Source organism: Carassius carassius, chromosome 23 (assembly GCF_963082965.1).
Source record: "Carassius carassius chromosome 23, fCarCar2.1, whole genome shotgun sequence".
Lineage (NCBI taxonomy): Eukaryota > Metazoa > Chordata > Actinopteri > Cypriniformes > Cyprinidae > Carassius > Carassius carassius.
In genome coordinates, this window is record NC_081777.1 from 25,526,468 (window position 1) to 25,548,798 (window position 22,331).

General features: G+C 37.7%; 1 protein-coding gene across 2 annotated transcripts in view; it reads left to right on the forward strand.

Annotated features, from left to right (window-relative positions):
* The window catches only part of LOC132101635 (C-Maf-inducing protein-like), a 33,285-nt gene that overhangs the window by 5,797 nt on the left and 5,157 nt on the right, over positions 1-22,331 (forward strand). The window contains exons 2-17 of one of the 2 annotated variants that reach the window (XM_059506720.1): positions 10,010-10,135; positions 10,222-10,272; positions 11,779-11,979; positions 12,858-12,899; positions 14,125-14,187; positions 14,585-14,665; positions 14,757-14,860; positions 15,226-15,330; positions 16,188-16,559; positions 17,315-17,380; positions 18,756-18,782; positions 19,882-19,930; positions 20,081-20,188; positions 20,291-20,407; positions 21,856-21,996; positions 22,250-22,297. In XM_059506720.1, the coding sequence (XP_059362703.1) occupies positions 10,010-10,135; positions 10,222-10,272; positions 11,779-11,979; positions 12,858-12,899; positions 14,125-14,187; positions 14,585-14,665; positions 14,757-14,860; positions 15,226-15,330; positions 16,188-16,559; positions 17,315-17,380; positions 18,756-18,782; positions 19,882-19,930; positions 20,081-20,188; positions 20,291-20,407; positions 21,856-21,996; positions 22,250-22,297 (1,701 nt within the window). The remainder of the gene's footprint in view (positions 1-10,009; positions 10,136-10,221; positions 10,273-11,778; positions 11,980-12,857; positions 12,900-14,124; positions 14,188-14,584; positions 14,666-14,756; positions 14,861-15,225; positions 15,331-16,187; positions 16,560-17,314; positions 17,381-18,755; positions 18,783-19,881; positions 19,931-20,080; positions 20,189-20,290; positions 20,408-21,855; positions 21,997-22,249; positions 22,298-22,331) is intronic. The other variant, XM_059506721.1, reaches the window with a different exon arrangement.

Sequence of the window (22,331 nt, forward strand, 5' to 3'; positions counted from 1 at the left end):
GTTGTGATGAGTTCAGCTAAATATGACCAGGTCAGGGGGGAAAAACAGGTTACACTTATAACAAACCATTTTAACGGTACTGTTGGGCTTTCTGCTGTAAACAAACAGGGCTATGGTGATGACTGGGCACAAACTACTGTGGCTCCCTGAGATCCCCTCGGCTACCGTCCAAATATGCTCTGTAATTGAGATGTAAGAGCTGGCTTTGTTTTTGTAGCACAGAAAAGCCATTAGGATGAGATTTTCAAACACTGGCAGGGTTTCAGATTAATTGTTTTGCATGTACTGGGTTGTTTGTGTCTTGATATTGTAGCAATTTTTCATTATTGTTGCTTTAAGCTTGAATGAATGGATGCAACTAGTTGATATTGCCTTTATTAGATATAGGACTTAAAACCAAATGTTAAATGTTACGAATGTATATTCAACCGGAACATGCAGTGGAGCCATGGTGATGAAATATTTTGGGGATTTTTTTCATTTAAGAGTGCCAGATGTAATGTATAGGGCATTGTCTGTGGCCGTCCACATGATCGGCAGTTTAAAGACATCTTGGAATGGGATTCCCAACATTTTTGACTCTAGCTAACTCTGGATTGTGAATACTTGAACAACTCTAAAAACAAAACGTTTCCTCAATGTACACTATCATTCATAAGTAAATAAATAAGTGTGTGTGTGTGTATATATATATATATGTATGTATGTATGTATGTATTACATTATATACATGCATACAGTCAGCCTACAAGTGTGTGTGTGTGTGTGTGTGTGTGTGTGTGTGTGTAAAATATATTGTAACTTTATAAATTATTTAATGTGTCCTTGCTGAATAAATATATTTATGTCCAAATATTGTATATATGGCCAAACAGCTATATCATCCAGCAGTCCAAGACTGGTTGCCCATTGAAGCTAAGCAGGGTTGAGTCTGGTCAGTACCTGGATGGTAGACCTCCTGGGAAAACTAGGTTGCTTCTGGACGAGGTGTTAGTGAGGCCAGCAGGGGGTGCTCACCCTGTAGTCTGTGTGGGTCATAATGCCCCAGTATAGTGATGGGGACATATACTGACAAACGTTAAACTAAGGTCCTGACTCTGTGGTCATTAAAAATCCCATGGCACTTCTTCTGGCCAAATTGCCGCCAATCATGTCAATCATGGCCTCCTAATAATTCCCTTCAACTTGATTGGCTCTGTGACTCTCTCTCCTCTACACCTGTTGCTGGTGTGTGGTGAGTGCACTGGCCCTGTTGTACTGTGGCTGCCATCACATCATCCAGGTGGATGCTTCACACTGGTGGTGGATGATTGTAACATGATTGTAAAGCCCTTTGGTTGTACAGCAATTCACAATAAAGCATATTCATTTCTTAAAAAAAAAAAGAATAATAAAATGCTATAAAATATTTTTTTGCCCATAAATCAGTTTTACTGCACTTGAAAACAGGTTTTAAAATGGAGATTTCACTCTGACTCCATTGCATATATAGGTGCATACTATCCAGACAACCTCTGAATAAACCTTGAGTTTGGTTGTAACTCACGTTGCATGTTATTAAAATGACGGATGCATAATATGATATCAGTTGTGTCGATTATGGGTGAGCTTTTTAATCTGCTCAGCTTCTGACTTTTGAGGTTTTGAAACAGAACTCAAGTTGCCACATCCGTAATGTTGACACTCACAGCCAAATTTCCTTTTGTCACATAAACCATCTCAGACATCGAATTTGTGGTTAGGCTGACGCATGAATGGATGACGGTAGACTGAAATTCGGCCTATTCAGCCCACCGAATGAAAAACTAGTTCTGTCCCTAGATAGACATATGGCTGAATTACGAGCGAATGAAGAATAGCCGCATCATCTGAAGATTGCTGAACTCCACCGGTCGATGATTTGACATGCTTAAACGGTTTTAAAACCAATATTTCACTTGAACTTTATTTTGGCTGCGTTATACTTTGCATGTCATAGTCAATTGCATCATACTGAGAATTTCTTTGGACTAGATTTCACAAGAAATGTGTTTTTATTTTTAACTGCATGCAAGTCCAAGCACCACATGTGCAAACCACATCTCAGTACGCAAGTGTGTGCGTTGGATTTGCATGACTTACTGCCATTCACGTGATGTGTACAGTTGTGGCCAAAAGTTTTGAGAATTACATAAATATTAGTTTTCAAAACGTTTGCTGCTTAACTGCTTTTAGATCTTTGTTTCAGTTGTTTCTGTGATGTACTGAAATATAATTACAAGCACTTTATACGTTTCAAAGGCTTTTATCGACAATTACATGACATTTATGCAAAGAGTCAGTATTTACAGTGTTGGCCCTTCTTTTTCAGGACCTCTGCAATTCGACTGGGCATGCTCTCAATCAACTTCTGGGCCAAATCCTGAATGATAGCAACTAGGGGTGTAACGGTACGTGTATTCGTACCGGACCGTTTCGGTACAGGGCTTTCGGTACGGTGCACGTGTGTACCGAATGACCGAATGCAATATTTTGTTTTGCGGAACATATGTACATTTTCGTGTTTCCAAACGAACATATTAAGTGGCGGAAGTCTCCGCGTTCAGTGCAAATCCCACCCTGCAGCTGATTCTAAGGCCGGTGACACACTGACTGCGTGGGGTGAGCGTGGCGTTTTTGCTGCGTGTGAGTTGCCTGACGGCTGCTTCGTGTTTTCTGTGTCTTTACACACCAGAGTCGTGCCTGACGCGGCGCTGGCGCGCTGCTGCTGCTATTGTGGGTGACATAGAGGGAGACCGCCAAGGCGCCGACAGACCAGGATCTTGTCTTCATGACAACAATATCTATACTTCATGTTGAGCATAAATATAAAGCCTACTGATAAAGGACACCGTCAACAGTATTGACGTCAAAATATACTATGTTTGACTGGTGCAATATGCCAGTGTGTTACCGGCATAAGGTTTTAAAAAGGCATCACGCGAGGGTGAACATCACTACAAGGAAAAAAACGATTGTAATTCAAACGCAGCTCCCGTTGGCATTTAAACAGACCTTTGCTCTTAATTCCGATCGGTCCAACACAATAACGAAATCTGAGCAGGTCTAAAAACTGAAACTGTTTATGCTGCACTTTACACTTTGGAAAAGTTATATTATATATTTTTTAAATATGAGCAGGCCTACACGCTGGGATTGGTAATGCTGCATTGTAATCATAGTTATTTATTTATATTTTTCATTATATTTTATTATATGATATTGGTTTGAGACTGAGAGTATTTTATTTAGTGGAGAAATTTGCAGCAGTATTTTATTTCTTATTCTTTTTTTATTTTATCTATATATTATTAAGAATTATTTAAAAAAATAGTGTAAACAAATTTTTAAAAAAAGTTTATAGTAATAAACAACCTGGAGTTTAATGTTTGCATTTCTTTCCTTTACTGTACCGAAAATGAACCCGAACCGTGACTTTAAAACCAAGGTACGTACCGAACCGTGATTTTTCCGTACCGTTACACCCCTAATAGCAACCCATTCTTTCATAATCACTTCATGGAGTTTGTCAGAATTAGTGGGTTTTTGTTTGTCCACCCGCCTCTTGAGGATTGACCACAAGTTCTCAATGGGATTAAGATCTGTGGAGTTTCCAGACTATGGACCCAAAATTTCAACATTCTGGTCCCCGAGCCACTTAGTTATCACTTTTGCCTTATGGCACGGTGGTCCATCGTGCTGGAAAATGCATTGTTCTTCACCAAACTGTTGTTGAATTGTTGGAAGAAGTTGCTGTTGGAGGGTGTTTTGGTACCATTCTTTATTCATGGCTGTGTTTTGGGGCAGAATTGTGAGTTAGCCCACTCCCTTGGATGAGAAGCAACCCCACACATGAATGGTGTCAAGATGCTTTACTGTTGGGATGACACAGGACTGATGGTAGCGCTCACCTTTTCTTCTCCGGACATGCCTTTTTCCAGATGCCCCAAACAATCGGAAAGGGGCTTCATTGGAGAATATGACTTTTCCCCAGTCCTCAGCAGTCCATTCACTATACTTTCTGCAGAAGATCAATCTGTCCCTAATGTTTTTTTTGGAGAGAAGTGGCTTCTTTGCTGCCCTTCTTGACACCAGGCCATCTTCCAAAAGTCTTCGCCTCACTGTGCGTGCAGATGCGCTCACACCTGCCTGCTGCCATTCCTGAGCAAGCTCTGCACTGGTGGCACTCCGATCCCGCAGCTGAATCCTGAATGATGTGTTGCTCTCAACCTTTTCTGAGGATGGTACTCCCCTAGTTATGCTTGGAGATTTCAACATCCATCTAGATAAACCTCTGTTTGCTGATTTCCACACTCTGCTTGCCTCTTTTGATCTCAACCGAGTGTCAACTACTGCTACTCACAAATCAGGCAACCAACTAGACCTTATTTATACACGACACTGCTCTACTGATCATGTTCTGGTTACTCCACTGCAAACGTCGGATCACTTCCTCCTCACTCTTAACCTCAACATGGTCCCTGCCACATCACTTACCCCTCCACATGTCATCTTTCGACGTAACCTACGCACACTTTCACCCTCCCGGCTATCTGCAATGGTTTCATCTTCACTTCCTTCCCCTAAACGGTTTGCATCTTTGGATGCTAACAGTGCTACTGATACTTTCTGCTCCACTCTTACATCTTGTTTAGACACTGTTTGTCCCTTATCTTCCAGGCCAGCCCGTAACACCCCTTCTGCCCCTTGGTTATCTGATGTTCTACGCGAACACCGTTCTAAGCTTAGAGCTGCTGAAAGGGTGTGGCGCAAATCCAAAAATACTACTGACCTTAATGTGTATCAGTCACTCCTATCTTCCTTCTCTGCTAATGTCTCCACTGCTAAAATGACATACTACCATAACAAAATTAACAATTCGTCTAACTCTTGCATGCTTTTTAAAACATTTTCCTCACTTCTTTGTCCTCCTCCTCCACCTCCTGCTTCATCTCTAATAGCTGACGACTTTGCAACGTTTTTCATTAATAAAATTAAACACATTAGTGCACAATTTTCCACACCACAATTAGTCAAGCTCATATCACCAGCAAACATTCACTCATTTACATCCTTCTCTTCACTCTCTGAGGCAAAAGTCTCAAAACGCATCCTTTATAATCACCCTACTACTTCCCGCTTGATCCTATTCTATCTCATCTCCTTCAAGCCATTTCTCGCAACGTCGCTTGATTGTGCCATCCCAAAGAAGCACAAAGTCACTTTTACGGACTTTTAAATTAAATGTTCCCTCCTGGTGGAATGACTTCCCCAACTCAATCCGAGCAGCTGAGTCCTTAGCCATCTTCAAGAATCGGCTTAAAACACATCTCTTCCATCTTTATTTGACCCTCTAACTTTAACACTCACTATTCTAATTATATTCTTTAAAAAAATTTAACTACCTTTCTAATCTTTTTGTATTCTATTTTCTTTCATTTATTATGCAATTGTGTGTGTGTGTGTGTGTGTGTATGTGTGTGTGTGTGTGTGTGTGCGAAAAAAATCTCTAACACTAGCTTGCTCTATTTTTTTTTTTATTTTATCGGTTTTCTTTTTTTCTTTTTTTTTCTTTTTTTATTTTTTTTTATTTTTTATTAGATTATTTAAAATCCCATGCTACGTGTACTGTGTTAACCTAACTGAGACTTGTTGTAGCACTTATATATCATTGCTCTTTTTGTTGTTTTTGATTGCTTCCACTGTCCTCATCTGTAAGTCGCTTTGGATAAAAGCGTCTGCTAAATGAATAAATGTAAATGTAATCCTCTTTAGGAGACAATCCTGGCGCTTGCTGGACTTTCTTGGACGCCCTGAAGCCTTCTTTACAAGAATTGAACCTCTTTCCTTGAAGTTCTTGATGATCCTATAAATTGTTGATTTAGGTGCAATCTTAGTAGCCACAATATCCTTGCCTGTGAAGCCATTTTTATGCAACGCAATGATGGCTGCACGCGTTTCTTTGCAGGTCACCATGGTTAACAATGGAAGAACAATGATTTCAAGCATCACCCTCCTTTTAACATGTCAAGTCTGCCATTCTAACCCAATCAGCCTGACATAATGATCTCCAGCCTTGTGCTCGTCAACATTCTCACCTTAACGAGTTAACAAGACGATTACTGAAATGATCTCAGCAGGTCCTTTAATGACAGCAATGAAATGCAGTGGAAAGGTTTTTTTGGGATCAAGTTAATTTTCATGGCAAAGAAGGACTATGCAATTCATCTGATCACTCTTCATAACATTCTGGAGTATATGCAAATTGCTATTATAAAAACTTAAGCAGCAACTTTTCCAATTTCCAATATTTATGTAATTCTCAAAACTTTTGGCCACGACTGTATATATTAACAGATATATGTGTTAATTAAAGCCAGCTGTCTTTGGGAATTTAGTGTTGTATAGAGTCTATAGGCATGCAGTCATACCTGTCTGTACAGTAAATTAGCTTCTCTGTTGCTTTTGGTGTTGCACAAAATGATGCACAGAAACTACTGTAGATCACCAAGTGAACTCTAGTTTACAGTTGGCTCTCCTGGTCGGAGATTTTTTTTTTTTCTTCTGGCTTGCATTGGCTTCTTTCTCCTGGCCTGCAATGGTTTGCTGTTAATATATCATGGGTGAAGAGTTTAACTGGAAAAAGCCATGTTTACTTTGGGAGAGAGTACATTATCACAGTTTTTACATGCCCATGCAGTAAATTTTTGCTCCTTTTACAGAAAATTAGCAAGAAAGTTATGCAAAAGCATGTGAAATGTTAATATTTTAGGACTTGGACATTGTCCATCCATATATATATATATATATATATATATATATATATATATTTTTTTTTTTTTTTTTTTTTTTTTTTTTCCAGGATCACATTTAATTTAGTGATAAACTGATATATCAGTTAGGCTATGATTTCTGCCATTAATGTTTATCACATCATTGCTGTTCAAAAAGTTTGGGGTGAGTAAAAATAAATAAATGAATACAGCAAGAATGGTCAAAGGTGACAGAAAAGACATAAAATATAAAATATGCAGCATAACTGTTTTCAGCATTGATTTTCATAATAAGTAATGGTTCTTGAGCACCAACTCAGCATATTAGATGTATTATTATTATTTATTAATTTGTTTTCTAAGTTTTGTGTGACACTGAAGACTGGCGTAATGGCTGCTGGGAATTCAACTTTGTAATCACAGGAATAAATTACATTTTAAGATATTATAAAATACAAAATAGTTGTTTTAAATTGTAATAATGTTTACAGTATTACAGTTTCAGTTTTTGGTCATATAAATTAAACCTAAATAAATAAAACACTTTTATAAAAAAAAAAAAAAAAAAAACTTCCTGACCTCTAAACTGTGAAAATATTGTGTAAAATAAGTATTAAAAAGTATAAAATTAAATATAATTTCTGCAGTATTTCTCATTTGCTGTGATTAAAATAATATAACTTAATACAAATTAAATAAGAAAAGCAGAAGTTTTGTATTATCCATTGAAAACAATGCGGTAGATTTTTAATCAGTCATTTTGAACAGTTATTGCTGTTATGACCATCTCACATGCCCCGATGTTGATTTATCCGTCTATCACTAATATACATATCTATCTTGTATTCGCCACTCAGCGCTTGAAACAACGATATGAGAGGCTGAGAAATCTGCCTTTGGCTGTGGTTCCTCACAGTTTAGTAGTCGCAGGGCTAACAGGAACTATCTGAGATCAGTTTGTCAGTTATAGAGACGCCACCTGAACACACTGATGTTTTTCTCCACATCGTTTTCCATCTGGATCTCCCTGGTAACAAAAAAAAAACATATGTCTCTATTTCATCTCTTTGTTTCCATGGCAACATAGCAATGCTGAGAGGAGAGCTATTGAGCTCCTCCTTAAGGAAGAATTGCACCATGAAAAACGGGCTGAATGGGACGAAGGAAGAAAGAATCAGACTTCTTGGAATGGAGATGTGGAAAAGTGGACAGATAGCAAAAGAGAGAGAGGAAAGGGCAACGAGTGACACAAAGATAAGCAGATGGAACGTCAGCTCAGCACAAGTTCACGTCACATTGTCATATAGTATATTTTAACTTGATTTTATGAGAGACAAGTAGACTTCAGCTGTTTATCTGGGTTTCTGCCACCTCGGGGCATGTTTTGCTCCACGTGTGGCACGTGTCCCAACGTTCACGAGCCTGCTAGCAGACTCGTGACTGATTACTTGGAAAAAAAGAGATATCATTTAATAGATACTTATCACATGGTCTCTTGAAAAGAAAGACAAATCAGCCATCTCGATTTTGCAGCCGAGGGGGCAGGACCTCCGCTGCAGAACAGCCAGTTGGTCTATCACCTAAGAGTGGGGGATGTAAATAAAAGACAGGCCTGTTTTATTCGGTTAACGGGGACGAGCTGCCTGTTTGTTTGAGAGAGCGAGCGAGCAAGAGACGAAGAGCGAATGAGTCAAAGAAAGGAACAGCTTGTTTGCTCTGTTGAACTGGGTGGTGACACAAATACAGGAACTGTGGTTTGGTTTGGGTCTAGAGGGAGAGCAGCGCAAATAAAGCAATAGCCTGTTTGTGCAAAGAAGCCGAGGGTGGGTGGTGCTAATAACGGAAGAGCTTGTTGCCGGGCTGCAGAGGAGGGAGGGTGGGCTAATAAAGGAACAGCTGCAGTGTGCTATTGTAGAGAAAAGGAGATGGGGAACAGCCTGTTGACATTTAAGGTCATGTGACCACCAACACTTCAGTCAGGAGTGGAACTAAGAAATGTGCTACAGCAGGCTCATGTGTGACAAATAATGAAAATGAAGAAGCTCCTGCAGCCATTTAAAGATTATTAAGAAGGGGAACCTTAAATTCGCTGTAAATCTGCGGCTCAAATGGAGAACCGCATGAGACTTAAAGCCCGTTCACACCAAACAAGAGGTTGTAACTATAAAGATATTAGAGTCGTCATAATTCTTAGAACCATAATAATAATGCAACTGAAGAAAGATATTACTGGAGTCACTTACAGAACTATGACAGCCGATCCACCTGACTTTAAATTCTTTATTTGTAATCTATCATCAATTGATGTCACCTGAAGAAAGATGATGTCACATTAAATAAAAGCCTAATAAAGGTTAATAAACGCTTTCTGAAGCGAATCAATGCGTTTTTGTGTAAGAAAAATATCCATATTTAAAACTTTATAAACCTCAATCTCTAGCTTCTGCTAACAGTCATACATATGCGCATTCAGAAAGAATGAGCATAAGAAAATGATGTTCCAGCGGATGACGTGGGATGTAGGTGATTACAGTGATGAATGTGAAAGCGACGAACACTAACCACAGTAGAGAATGCAAAAAAAAAATAATAATTTCATGCATCGCTTTGCTGATTTCTTTTATTAACCCTGTGGAACTGTGTGGAGCACTTTTTTGATGGATGGATGCACTTTATTGGACTTGAAAATCTCAACCCCCATTCACTGCCATCATACATTTTTAAAAAATGTATCTCCGACTGTGTTTGTCTGAAAGAAGAAAGTCCTATACACCTAGAATGGCTAAATCTTTAATTTAAACTATCCCTTTAACTATGATTAAAATAATAAAATTTTATTGCTAAAATTAAAATAAGGATAATAAAAAATGGATCATGTAGACTTTACATTGTGCCCAGCAACACAAACCATTTCAGCTTCAACCTTATTTGCCACTGACCTTTGAAATAATTTGATTGAAGTATCATTATGTGGGTGACACTGGCTCGAAGATATTTACGTCAAGAGTTCAATGCAACTTCGAAGGCGTATTGTGACATTCAAAGAGCAATCATTATGTTATTCACATTGTAGGTTAATAAATAGTACAACCGCCAGTCCATGACGCTGCAGAGTTTTTATTAAGAACGACAGTGCAGTAAATGACGCTCGTCCTGAGAGGTGTTAAAGCTTAGACAGTTTCCTGCAAATATGAATGTGTCTCTTCCTGTCTCTGTAGCCCACAGGATACATGGAGGCCCCTCTCTCTTACAGCACTATAGAGGACCTACAGCTGTTGTCCTGGGACAACGCCCCCAAATACTGTGTCCAGCTGAGCTTCCCTGGCGGGACAGTCCTCCTGCAGGTACCTCCATCCCCCTCACGGTTTCATGACACTCATTGTGAGATTACGCTCTGACTCGTTTTGCGAATGTTTGTGTGCACTCACAGGCTGCTAACAGCTATCTGCGGGACCAGTGGTTTCACTCGATACAGTGGAAGGTAAGAAGGTCAGAAGTCTAGGAAGGCTAGATTTGCAAAAAGCATCGGAGTCATGACATTTTGCATGGTTTAAGTGAAAGTATCATTTTATAAGTGTGCATAAGTGGGTGGTTCTTCAACTACAGGCACTTTGATGTTCCAAGGGTTGATTTCTAATATTAAAACATTTTGTTTTTGTTATGTGACATTCATGAAACAAAAAATCGGTTGTATTGTTGTTGTATCTAATGATTTATACAATTTTTACACCATTTACTACCTCATTTGTGGCGTCATTTACAGCATTAAAGGTGCTGTATGTAAGTTTTGACTCTACTAAAGCATAAAAATACCATAATATGTTTGCAGATATTTAGGAAACATGCTAATTTAACATATTTGTTTATCTAAAAAACAGTCAGTCAGTTATTCTGCTTTGAAAATGTGTGTTCCAGGCCGGAATGTCGGTCTCTGTTTTGGTTTGTGAAACCCGCTCACCGCCAGTTAACCTAATTGTATTTCAGCACCCCGGGTCGCCAGTTAGTGGAAAACACAGCAAATTTCATTTCATTCATCGTCGTTTTTGTTGGTGTCATCAATCTGGCAACCTGCGTGTGTGTCAAGTCTGAGGAGGAGGAGCCGGGTAAAAAAAAAACCCTCTCCAATATTTTGAATTTGTACTGCAGTACCTAGTTCAACCACTCGGTGTCAGTCCTATATACAGCACCTTTAAAATTTTGCCTCAATAAAGATTTATCAAAAGTTAATTCTTGGTTACCAAGGAGACAGTCATGTCCCTGAAGTTCACGCTTGATATGAAATATGAAATGTTATGAATGAAGGAAACAATAAATATCACTTCCAAGTTAAAATATAGTCAAATTAGGCAAATTGGCTTATTTTCACAATGAAACATTTTTGGAAAGAAGAATGAAGCGCTTATTAACTCTTTGAGGATTGTTGTGAGAAATGATTGTTACAATTTGTAACTTCATTTTCCATTACAAACCAATAACTAGTTATTAAAACTTAATACTTAAATGTCAAGGAGACAGCTGTGTCAGTGAAGAGTGTGCTTGATCAGAAATAAAAGATGTGTATAAAAGGAAATTTCCGAGCATCATTTTTTTGTGCATCAAGTTTCCAGTCAGCAAGTTTCGATATTTTGAGATGCGGTGGAAGTGTTATTTTGTTAAAAAAAAAAAAAAAAAGCAAAAAACATTTACTATGGGACATTGATTAATAGTAGACAGATTTAACTAGTGAGAGCCTGAAAAGTGTTTTGTTTAAAGAAAAGTGCCTGTGGTTGAAAAAATATCCATGCATGAGGGCAATAATATGGAACAAAATAAGAACTTCAAACCCTGAATCTCTAAGCCTAGTCAGCACAGCTTATTTCTGGGTAGATTTGGTGAGGTAATTCACACTGTAATGTAGTTCAAAAGCTGTCATCATATGTGACCACTGCTGCATTATGGTGGTAAAATATATGTCAGTTTCATAACTGCTGGTCACCTTTGGTAAAAGGCAGGTGTGTGCAATCTGGGTTATCTGACTCATCTGCAGAAAAAGATCTACAAGTACCGCAAGGTTCTGAATAACCCGAGCCGCTGGGAAGTGGTTCTGAAGGAGATCAGGGCCCTGGTGGACATGGCCCTCACCTCACCCCTGCAGGACGAATCCATCCATCAGGCCCCGCTGCACATCATCTCCACCCTGCTTGCTGAGGTACGTCACATCATCTAATTGGTGAGAAGACTAGTTATTAGTTATTTTATTTGACAGGAGTGTAAAGCTCATTAATAGTGCTTGCTAAGGCTTTTATTATTGCTCATAATTTGGTGTGTAACACTTGCTGTGGGCAGTGATGCTTCAAATCATGCATCTTCAACCCTAAACCCAAAAATAAATCATTTTCTCTTAAGATTTATGAGTCACTTTTCTCAATGAGAACAGCAGGTTTGTCAAATGTATGATTTTTCCTAAAATAGAGCAGATTTTTCTATAGAATATTCTACAAACTTGGCTCTTAATTTAGAGCAGTAATTAATTTTTAATACATTTATGAGTCACTTTTGTCATTGACTAGGTGTATTATTTTTCAGCCAATTTCTTTCTGAAGCATAGCTGGCATCTTTCATGTTAGAACTCAAGCAGCATTCTGCGTTCATTTCTGGTTATGAGTGTCATTTGTGAATTGAGGTGCGTTACGTTTCATTTTGAGTCTGTGTTCAGGTTAAGAGTTACGTGTGGTTGTCTGTTTTGCTGTGGTCTACTTTTTTTTTTTAATTGCATCACTACACAACGAAAATCTTTTACAGATAGGGAAAGATTGCTTGCATCCCCACGTTGATTTGCAAATGTGGATTTTGTCTTTGAATACAACATATACCCAAGTATTTGAATTCAAAGAAGGTTTTAAAAAGTCTAAAAACAGACCTCTCACTTTCCTTTGGTCAAAAGGCTATATCCCTGAGTCACACCGGCTTTCCCAAGAAGGGCATTTAAATTTTAAAAGCTGGCCTTGCTGGTTGTTGAGTCACGTAGCTGTGGCACCACTGGCCAATGAATTCTCAACAAATTATTTTGTGTCATTTCCTTCTCAGAACACTAACCTCAGCGCTCAGGACCATGAGAACATCATTGTGGTAAGTGAGCTTAATTTGTGGTAAGCTGCCTTTTTTTTTTTAAACAAAGAAAATATGAAGACACTTATTGCCTTCACACAACAGTGTGTTAAACACCATTGCTAACAAAGGCAGTTATGTAATGTGTTTTAAGGCTCAATGAAACATGCTCTAGAATAAAATTGACTTGAAAATGTAGTGGACTGCCATAGAAACAGGACAGGCGCATACATACAGTACAGACCAAAAGTTTGGAAACATTACTATTTTTAATGTTTTTGAAAGAAGTTTCTTCTGCTCATCAAGCCTGCATTTATTTGATCAAAAATACTGAAAAAATATAATATTGTGATATATTATTACAATTTAAAATAATTGTTTTTAAATTTATTATACTTTAAATGATCATTTATTTCTGTGATGCAAAGCTGAATTTTTAGGATCATTATCACATGATCCTTTAGAAATCATTATAATATGATGATTCATTATCAAAGTTGGAAACAGTTCTCCTGCTTAATATTTTTTCAGAACATGTGATACTTTTTTAGGATACTTTGATGAATAAAAAGTAAAAAAAAAAAAAGAAGCTATGTTTTTAAAATATAAATATTTTGTAATAACAATATACACTACTGGTCAGTAATTTGGGGTCAGTAATTATTTTTTCTTTCTTTCTTTCTTCTATTTAAATAAAATCAATACTTTTATTCAGCAAGGATGTGTTAAATTGATAAAAAGTGATAGTAAAGAAAATATATTATTAGAATATATATTATTAGAATTTTATTCTTTTTAACCTTTTATTCATCAAATATATTAGACAGCAGAACTGTTTCCAACACTCATAATAAATCAGAATATTAGAATGATTTCTAAATGATCATGTGATAGACTGGATGTTACATGTGACACTGAAGGCTGGAGTAATGATGCTGAAAATTCAGCTTTGCATCACAGGAATTAATTTTTTTTTTTTAAGTATATTCAAATAGAAAACTATTATTTTAAGTTGTAATAATAGTTCACAATATTACTGTTTTTTCTGTATTTTTGATCAAATAAATGCAGGCTTGATGAGCAGAAGAAACTTCTTTCAAAAACATTAAAAATAGTAATGTTTCCAAACTTTTGGTCTGTACTGTATGTGCTTTCTGAAGGTTGTGCACTTCTGTAAAATGTGGATGAAAGGCAACAAGACTTCATGTCTGTGGGGGAGTGACTAATGGTTTGAATCTATCTGCAGGCCATCGCACCCCTGCTGGAGAATAACCACCCTCCCCCTGACCTGTGTGAATTCTTCTGCAAGGTAATTGTGAAAATTCTGGCTATTTGTCAGGGGAACAATTGAGTTCAATTTTGCAAACCTTTTATTTTAAATTTAATTTATTAATACCTATTTTATTGCTGCTTTTAATATATATATTTTTTTTATGTTCAAAATCTTTTGGCTTGTGTCTCTTCTAAACTTAAAAGACAAAAAGTTCAAATGGGAAGTATCTTTCGTTTGAATTGACTAGGATAAAAAAAAACAGCCAAGAAGATTTTTTTCTATTTCAAATAAAAGCAGTTCTTTAGAAGTTTGTGTTCTTAAAAGAATCTTAAAAAAGTTTTTTTCTGATATCATATCTTTACCAAGTGCTTTTTAAAGAATGGGATTATATGTTATGATTTTGATCATTAATATTTTGTGGGTTTTTTTGTAGCACTGTAGGGAGCGTCCTCGGTCGATGGTGGTGATTGAAGTGTTCACTCCTGTGGTTCAGAGAATCCTTAAACACAACATGGTGGGTCTGCGCACTATTTTAGAAGTGCTCTCATTCACACGTCACCACACTCTCATTTAATGAGTCTCCTGGTGTTTACTTCTCATTCCAGGACTTTGGGAAATGCCCCAGACTCCGTCTCTTTACTCAGGAGTATATTTTGGCTCTGAATGAGCTTAACGCTGGCATGGAAGTGGTCAAGAAGTTCATTCAAAGGTGAGTGACATTTTTTTTTTCCTTATACAAACACACATCACTTTCCTTTTGCAAGCGAAGCTATGTAGTAAAGACAACAACACTGTGGTGAGCGATAAAAGCTTGGAATTTCACTGCATCGCGGCTGGTTCGAACACAGTGTTACCTCATCCTGGCTCCCCCTCGCTTACGTACAAAGAACAGGCCATCATATGTACACAAACTGTAACATCCTTTTATCTATCAGCCTGTGTCATTTTAATGGTCTGTTTAGGACCAAACCCGCGCTTACTTCCAGTTACAGCTTTGTTTTCTTTGAGCTGTCACTCTGTGTGCGTTTGGATGCAGAAGCTTTGCTAACCTGACCTTTTCTTACATGTTTTCAGCATGCACGGTCCCACTGGACAGTGCCCTCATCCTCGGGTTCTCCCCAATCTCGTGGCGGTGTGCCTGGCTGCCATCTACTCTTGCTATGAAGAGTTCATCAACAGGTGCGTCTGATTCACTGGTTTTTCACCCCAAGAGATGCAGTTTACCCCTGAGACCTCCGATCAAAACATTTCTCTGAATCATATTTGGTGACTTTACGGCTCCATATCCTGTTTTCTTAAATTGTCCTTATATACGCATGCTTTCATTTCCACCTGCTTTAATCAGTCAGTATTTTTTGTGACAAACAACAGTGACATAGCTGTAATGACATTTTTGGTCTCACCTGACACCGTTTGTGTCATTACTGTGAGCATCTGGGCTGGGGTACGGCCACCTGAGAGGAATAAGGAACTATTTTCAAAAGTTTCCATGATTCACAAAGCCTCAAGAGAGTGAGACGTGTCAAAGCTCACTCCCTAGGCTTCCCTGCACTGCTCCCTTTTGGAGTTTTGTTGTGATCACTTCTCTCATTCACTCTCCAATGGCCTTTTGGCAAATTTCCGTAACTAAAGTTCATGGATATTTTAAAGGAGCACATTTCCATGCGTTTACATCATGTATTCCATTTGTCAGATGTCCTATGGTTACTTAGTCAAATAAGGTCTTTCAAATAATCTGGCTATGTAGCAAATTAAACAGGCTGGTGTTTTGTATATGACTGCATGCAAATATGGCAATTTCCATGGAAAGGCCTTGAAACTTTTTGAATGCAATATTGTTATAAAGGTTTTTTTTTCTTTCTTCTTTTTCAACAAATTGACAATGAAAGGACATTAGAGTATATATATATATATATATATATATATATATATATATATATATATATATATATATTTCCACAACCAAAAACATTTTGTATTTTGAATTCGTGGAATGTGGTAAACAGTATGTCCTCTCTTTTTCTTTTTTTTGTTAGTCGGGACAACTCTCCCAGTCTCAAGGAAATCCGAAACGGTTGTCAGCAGCAAAGTGAGAGGAAGCCGCCCATGCCTTTGCGCCTACTGCGGCCCGAGCCGCCCACGCCTCCCCCGACCACCACCCTGTCCCCAGCTCCAGCCCTGCCCCTCTCACCACCACCTTCTATCGTCAACTCCAGTGAGATCCTGGTAGAGCTAGAGCGCAACAACAACACCACTAACACACTGCGCAAGACCCCTGCAGCAGGCGACAGCGAGCCCAACCTCATCGACTGTCTACTGGTCAGCCCTGCGCTCAACGCCCTGTCCATTCAGCTGCCTGCACACGCCGACAGAGTGCTGGGATGTTTCGCCCTCATCCTTAAGATGCTGTGAGTATGGCTTTCTGCTACTGGATCTATCTATCTATACATACATAGACGCATACATATATCTAAAAAAAAAAAAAAACAGGGTGAGTATTTCTCTCAATTAAATGCTTTACAACTTTATAGTTTTTTAGTTTATTATAGTTTTATTTTTGTAGTTTTTGTGTAATTTAATTTAACAAAATATTTCAAATATTTCTACCAAAAAGAACCATATATTCAGGGAATTCCAGGGACACTATTAAGTGATAAGTTGCCAGTACAAACTATTGAAACCAAACTATTTATTTAAGAATAAAAGAGAAGAGCATTTAAGAGTTTGTTTGTGCATTGTAAGGCTGCGTAATACAGCTTTTTGTTGCGTAACACTGCTGCGTGTTGGAATAATTAGCTTACAGAAAAGCAATGCTATTTAAATAAAAGCAGAGCTACTGAAAAAACCTATTGTAGTTATTCTCCAACACTGTAATCATCCCACAATGAGTATAAATGATTTGGGATATAAAAAAGCAGATTCAGCCAGTGAGAAGTGACCTTAAAACAGTCTGCATATTTATAACAGATTCATTGAACCGAATCTGTTTTTAGGCTTTACCTTCACCTGATCCTATTGTGAACCTTCCGGTTGCAGATCACAGCAGAGTCTCTGAGGTTTCAGCTTTCACTGGCCGATCTTACATAAGGTTCTTATTTTCTCCAGTTATCGCTCTTCCTGTCTCACAATCTCTAATTTCTCCTCTGGCCTTTTCTCTCTACAGATCAGACTATGATGACTGGAGACCAGCACTGGCCAGCCTGCTTCAACCAATCCCCTTCCCAAAAGAGTAAGGGCATTTACTCCCCTCTCATTCTGTTCACAGTTGCTTTATTTCTAACCATTTGCTTGCTGCCTGTTTTAACTATCAACTATGGCCTCGAAAACTAATGGAATCCAGTGTGATAAGTAATCCATTACGATTACAGCTGCTGCAGTTAACTCTTTATGAAGTGTCAGTTATACCATTCAGTTTATTTAGCATTTTGTTTAAGGTTTAACTTGTTTAGTGCAGTTGCACAGGATTAAATTAGTCAACTAGTTCTAAGGAGAGCGTTTTACCCAGTTTGATCCACATATACCAGTTTTAAGTTGAATTTAAGCATCATTTGACACTCAAAAACATGAACAGAAGTGAAAAGCATCATTGGTAGATGGAGTAACTCAATTTCGCACAGCTCACTTTATACTAAATATTTAATTTATTCAGATTTTAGTTTAAAAAGATTTTGATTTCAAATAAATGCTGTTCTTTTGAACTTTCTGTTCATTAAATAATCTGAAAAAAGTATCCTGATTGTAACAAAAGTATTAAGGACAGGACAACTTTTTTCAACATTGATAATAAAAAGAAATGTTTCTGAAGCAACAAATCAGCATGTTAGAAGGGTTTAGGTTTAAGGGATGATGTGACACTGAAGATTGGAACTGCTACAATTCAGCCTTGCCATCACAAGAATAAATTACATTTTAAAATGTATTAAAATAGTATTTACATTTTTCTTAATTGTTGTGATATTTCACAATATTATTGTTTGGGTTTATGTTTAATCAAATAAATTCATTCTGGTGAACATAAGATATTTTTCAAAAACATTTTAAAAAAATCATACTGATCCTAAAGTTTTGAACGGTAGCATATAAGAAATAATAATAAATTTTTTAGATGTGTAGCCTACATAATGATACCAGGGGCTATCTGTGTACGTGCGGTGTGCTGGTCTCTTGAGGGATGGCATGGAAGGGAGAAGACTGACGTGGGTGAGCCGCAGCAGGGCTCTGCAGTGGGATTGTGGGTATTGGGTGAGGCTTCTCGGGTCCTCTGTGGCTCCTGTAATTGGCCCTGCAGGACAGAACACATCATTACAGGTCTTCTGCAGAGCCCTGCGGTTGCCAAAGGCGGGGGGCTCACCTGCGTTCGTACGTTATGCCGAGTTTCCAGCCTTCATTAGAAAAAGTTAACAACAGCCAAGCACATCCCAGAGCACACATGACACACGTGCAAAACATTTGATGAAGTCCTCCCAGACATGCACACAGAACACTTGTGAAAGTATCAATATGCTCAGAAAGCAACTTGTGTAATTATGTGGAATGACGACACTGTCTTATTTGAGTGCCCGAGTCAAGTCGATGTTTTTCTCTGTTTGCTTTCTCCTCTCTAGGGCCCTTGCACATGGCAAATTCACAAAGTAAGTGACTTCACTTTTGCCCCTAATGTGTATTTAGAACCATTTAGAGAGATACTTAAATGTCAGGTTAAAGGTATAGTTGACCCAGAAATTAAAATTTCTATCATCATTTACTCACCTTAATGTCGTACCAAACCTGTATGACTAGCTTTCTTCTGTGGAGCATACAAAATTTTGAAGAACTTTAAAAACTAGAGCCCATTGATGTCCATTGTAAAGACAAAAAATAAATAAAAAATAGGCTAAATTACTTTTCAGAATATCTTCTTTGATGTTCATCAAAAAAAGTAAGTCTTTCAGGTTTGGAATGACAAAAGAATGAATAACTGATACCAGAATTTTCATTTTTGTGTGCACTGTCTCTTTAAGAGTTTTTGTAAATCGAGTCATTATGAAACTTTAAAGTGACAGTTCCTGCAAAAATTTAATTCGGTCATCATTTTCTTACCCTCTGTTTTTTTTTTTTTTTTCAAACCTCTATGAAATAACACAAGTGTGGAAGAGTATCACAAAAACTACAAAAGTGTTTTATGCAAAAGTCTTCTGAAGCCATATTATATCTTCTGAGGAACAAACTTTTTCATTATTCATTTAAAATTTTGACATTCACACTGACTCACTTATGTGAAAATTAAAATTGTGAAATTAATCATGAATATTTTAAATGAAATTAATCTTTTTAGTCAATTGGTTCATCCAGAGCACAGAAATGATTTGAATGTTTAATTCACATACCAAACTGATAGTCTCAGTTCAGATTAACTGTGAATATCGAATACAATTTCAGCCTAACACAAAAATCTATCATGTGACTTCACAAGATTTAAAATAAAGCCAGGCGTAATTTTAACCCATGTTTAATGTACTTGTAATATGCTTTTGCTTCTTTTTGACACTTCCAATACCTTTTAATTGCAACTGCATAGAAAAGAGACCTGTTGACCATTGACCTGTTGTTCAGAAAAAAAATAATAATATAGGTTTGGAATAACATGAAAGTAACTAAATGATGACCAAATTATAATTTTTGGATGGTGAATTTTTACTTTTTACTATGTTTTGTCATCTAACAGATCTGTTATTTGTTTTTTTGTAACAGAGAGCTGAAATATGTTATTCAGAAGTTTGCTGAAGATCCCAGACAAGAGGTGAGACAGGAAACTGCTGTTTGCAGAAAGGGTGTTGTTAGGCTTACAGTTTCAGTCGAATGCTTGCTTAATATTGGCACTGTAGACTTGGTAAACAATGCTTTGAGTTCAGCCATTGTGAATGTATATGCATGTGTTTGTCTCTCACAGGTCCACTCCTGTTTGCTCAGCGTGCGCTCTGGAAAAGACGGGTGGTTCCAGCTCTACAGTCCAGGAGGCGTAGCTTGCGACGATGATGGAGAGCTGTTTGCTAGCATGGTATGAAAGTGTTTGTATGAAATACGAGATGTTTCATTTAGTTTAGTCTTTTGTCCTGCCACTATATCTACTTTTATGGTCTGATGTCGTTCGTCCTGACAGGTCCACATCCTCATGGGCTCCTGCTACAAGACAAAGAAATTTCTCTTGTCCCTGGCTGAAAATAAACTGGGACCCTGCATGCTCTTGGCCCTGCGGGGGAACCAGACCATGGTGGAGGTACATATGACTGAATATTGCTTTGAGCTGGAATGTAGTGAGCTTTAGGTATGAGTGTATGAATGTATGAGTTTTAGGCATCATGGATGGTTCAGCCCAAAGCTTTTCCAAAAGCCTTCGTTTTTGCTAGTCTCAGCCTTTAGGGGCACGTTCTGAGACCTCCCACAGTCTGTCCACTGACCATATGATGAATATTGCATGCAAAATGGTACGAGCAGACTTAAAATAGTAGTTTTTATCTGATTGGCAAGCATTATGCAACTTCCTGTGAAACCAAGTTGTGTTTACAAGTTACTAATGAATGCTTTTGAGGAAGAAATAATGACTAGACTAAGAAAACAACTGAAATATCCACAAGCAGAATTGCAGATTCCGTTTTAAATCATCTGTATTTTTGTACAGACAGAACTTCTAAGCACAATTTCGCCAAAATTTTTCAATTTTTTCTAAAACCATCTGCAGAAGTGGTTTATTATTTTCCTCAGTCATTTATTGTTGTAGCATGATAAATGTCAGTTAAAATGACATACAAAAACTGAACAATGTGTGTCATCATATTCAGTTGCATGTTCTACACAAGAATAAACTGTGAAGTGGACCAGATAGAGGATAGTCTGACTGCGTGTATGATTTGGCAACCCTGGAATGCATTGTAATGATTCAAATTTAATTTAAATGTCATCAAATAATTTACAATTTTTTGTGAGTTAACAAAAAAGTAGCACTTGTTAGCTTAGCAACACGCTAACGTCAAATTGTAAGAGTGTTAGGTTGTGGTCATATGTAATGTTGTTTGGCAAATTTCCACAAATTTCTGTTGCATTTTGTTGTGTTTTGTTTTTCCAGAGCTATCTGTTGTTGTAGTATAAAAGTTTTTAGTTAAATGCCCCTATATTTCACGTAAAAAATACAATTTAAGGTAGCCTAATGTTGATTTTCGTATCCAAGTTGGCAGTTCTAGACTAAAATAAACTCCATAGTCTATAGTCTAGTTGTATCTTTTGTGGATTTAGAATTAGGATTTTATTTAATCCGATATTTATATGCACTAGGTTTTGTGTCCTTTATAGTATCCAGTTTTTAGCTTAGCAACATGCTAACAGTTAATTCCATTAGAATGTATTGAGAGTGTGGTTTCAAGCAAAATCCAGCAATTTCAGTAGTAATCCACACAAGAGATTTTCCACTAACTATTAACCCACACAGATTTTGCAACAAGTTCAAGTTACTCAATTTTAGATTTCACCACACCATTAGTCAGGTGTGTCACATTAGGAACAAGGAGTTGTCATATCAAATCAGATACCCTTGAGTTTCAGTTTCTGTATGAATGCAGTCCAAGTTGACAGCAAGGCAGCTCAATACATTATTTGTGGAGAGTTAAAAAAAAACTCCAGGGAAGCCCATGTGTAGGATATAGCAGTGATCTCTGTGTGTCTGCCGTGCAGATCCTGTGTTTGATGCTGGAGTACAACATCATAGAGAACAAGGACACTCAGCTACAGATCATCTCCACCCTGGAGAGCACCCAAGTCGGCCTGCGCATGTATGAGCAGCTGTGCGACAGACAGAGAGAGCTTAAAGAACTAGTGAGTGCACAATTACACAAATCAACACTGAGACGTTTTTACTGCCACGCACCGGCTTTGATAATACGGTGACCAGTCATTATGCAGTCATCGCTGCCGTCACAGGCAGGGTTTAACACAGAGCTCCCATTAACACAAAAAGACAAAAGTGACCCATTTACAGACTTCCTACATATACGGTGATGTCTCTCAGTTGCCACCTGGTGTTTGAACTAAAAACTGCAGAACTAGTAATATCTCTTTCTCTGTTTAGCAAAGAAAAGGAGGCCCTACTCGACTTACCCTGCCCTCTAAATCTACGGTATGTGTGTGTTTGTGTAAATTACTAATTATGG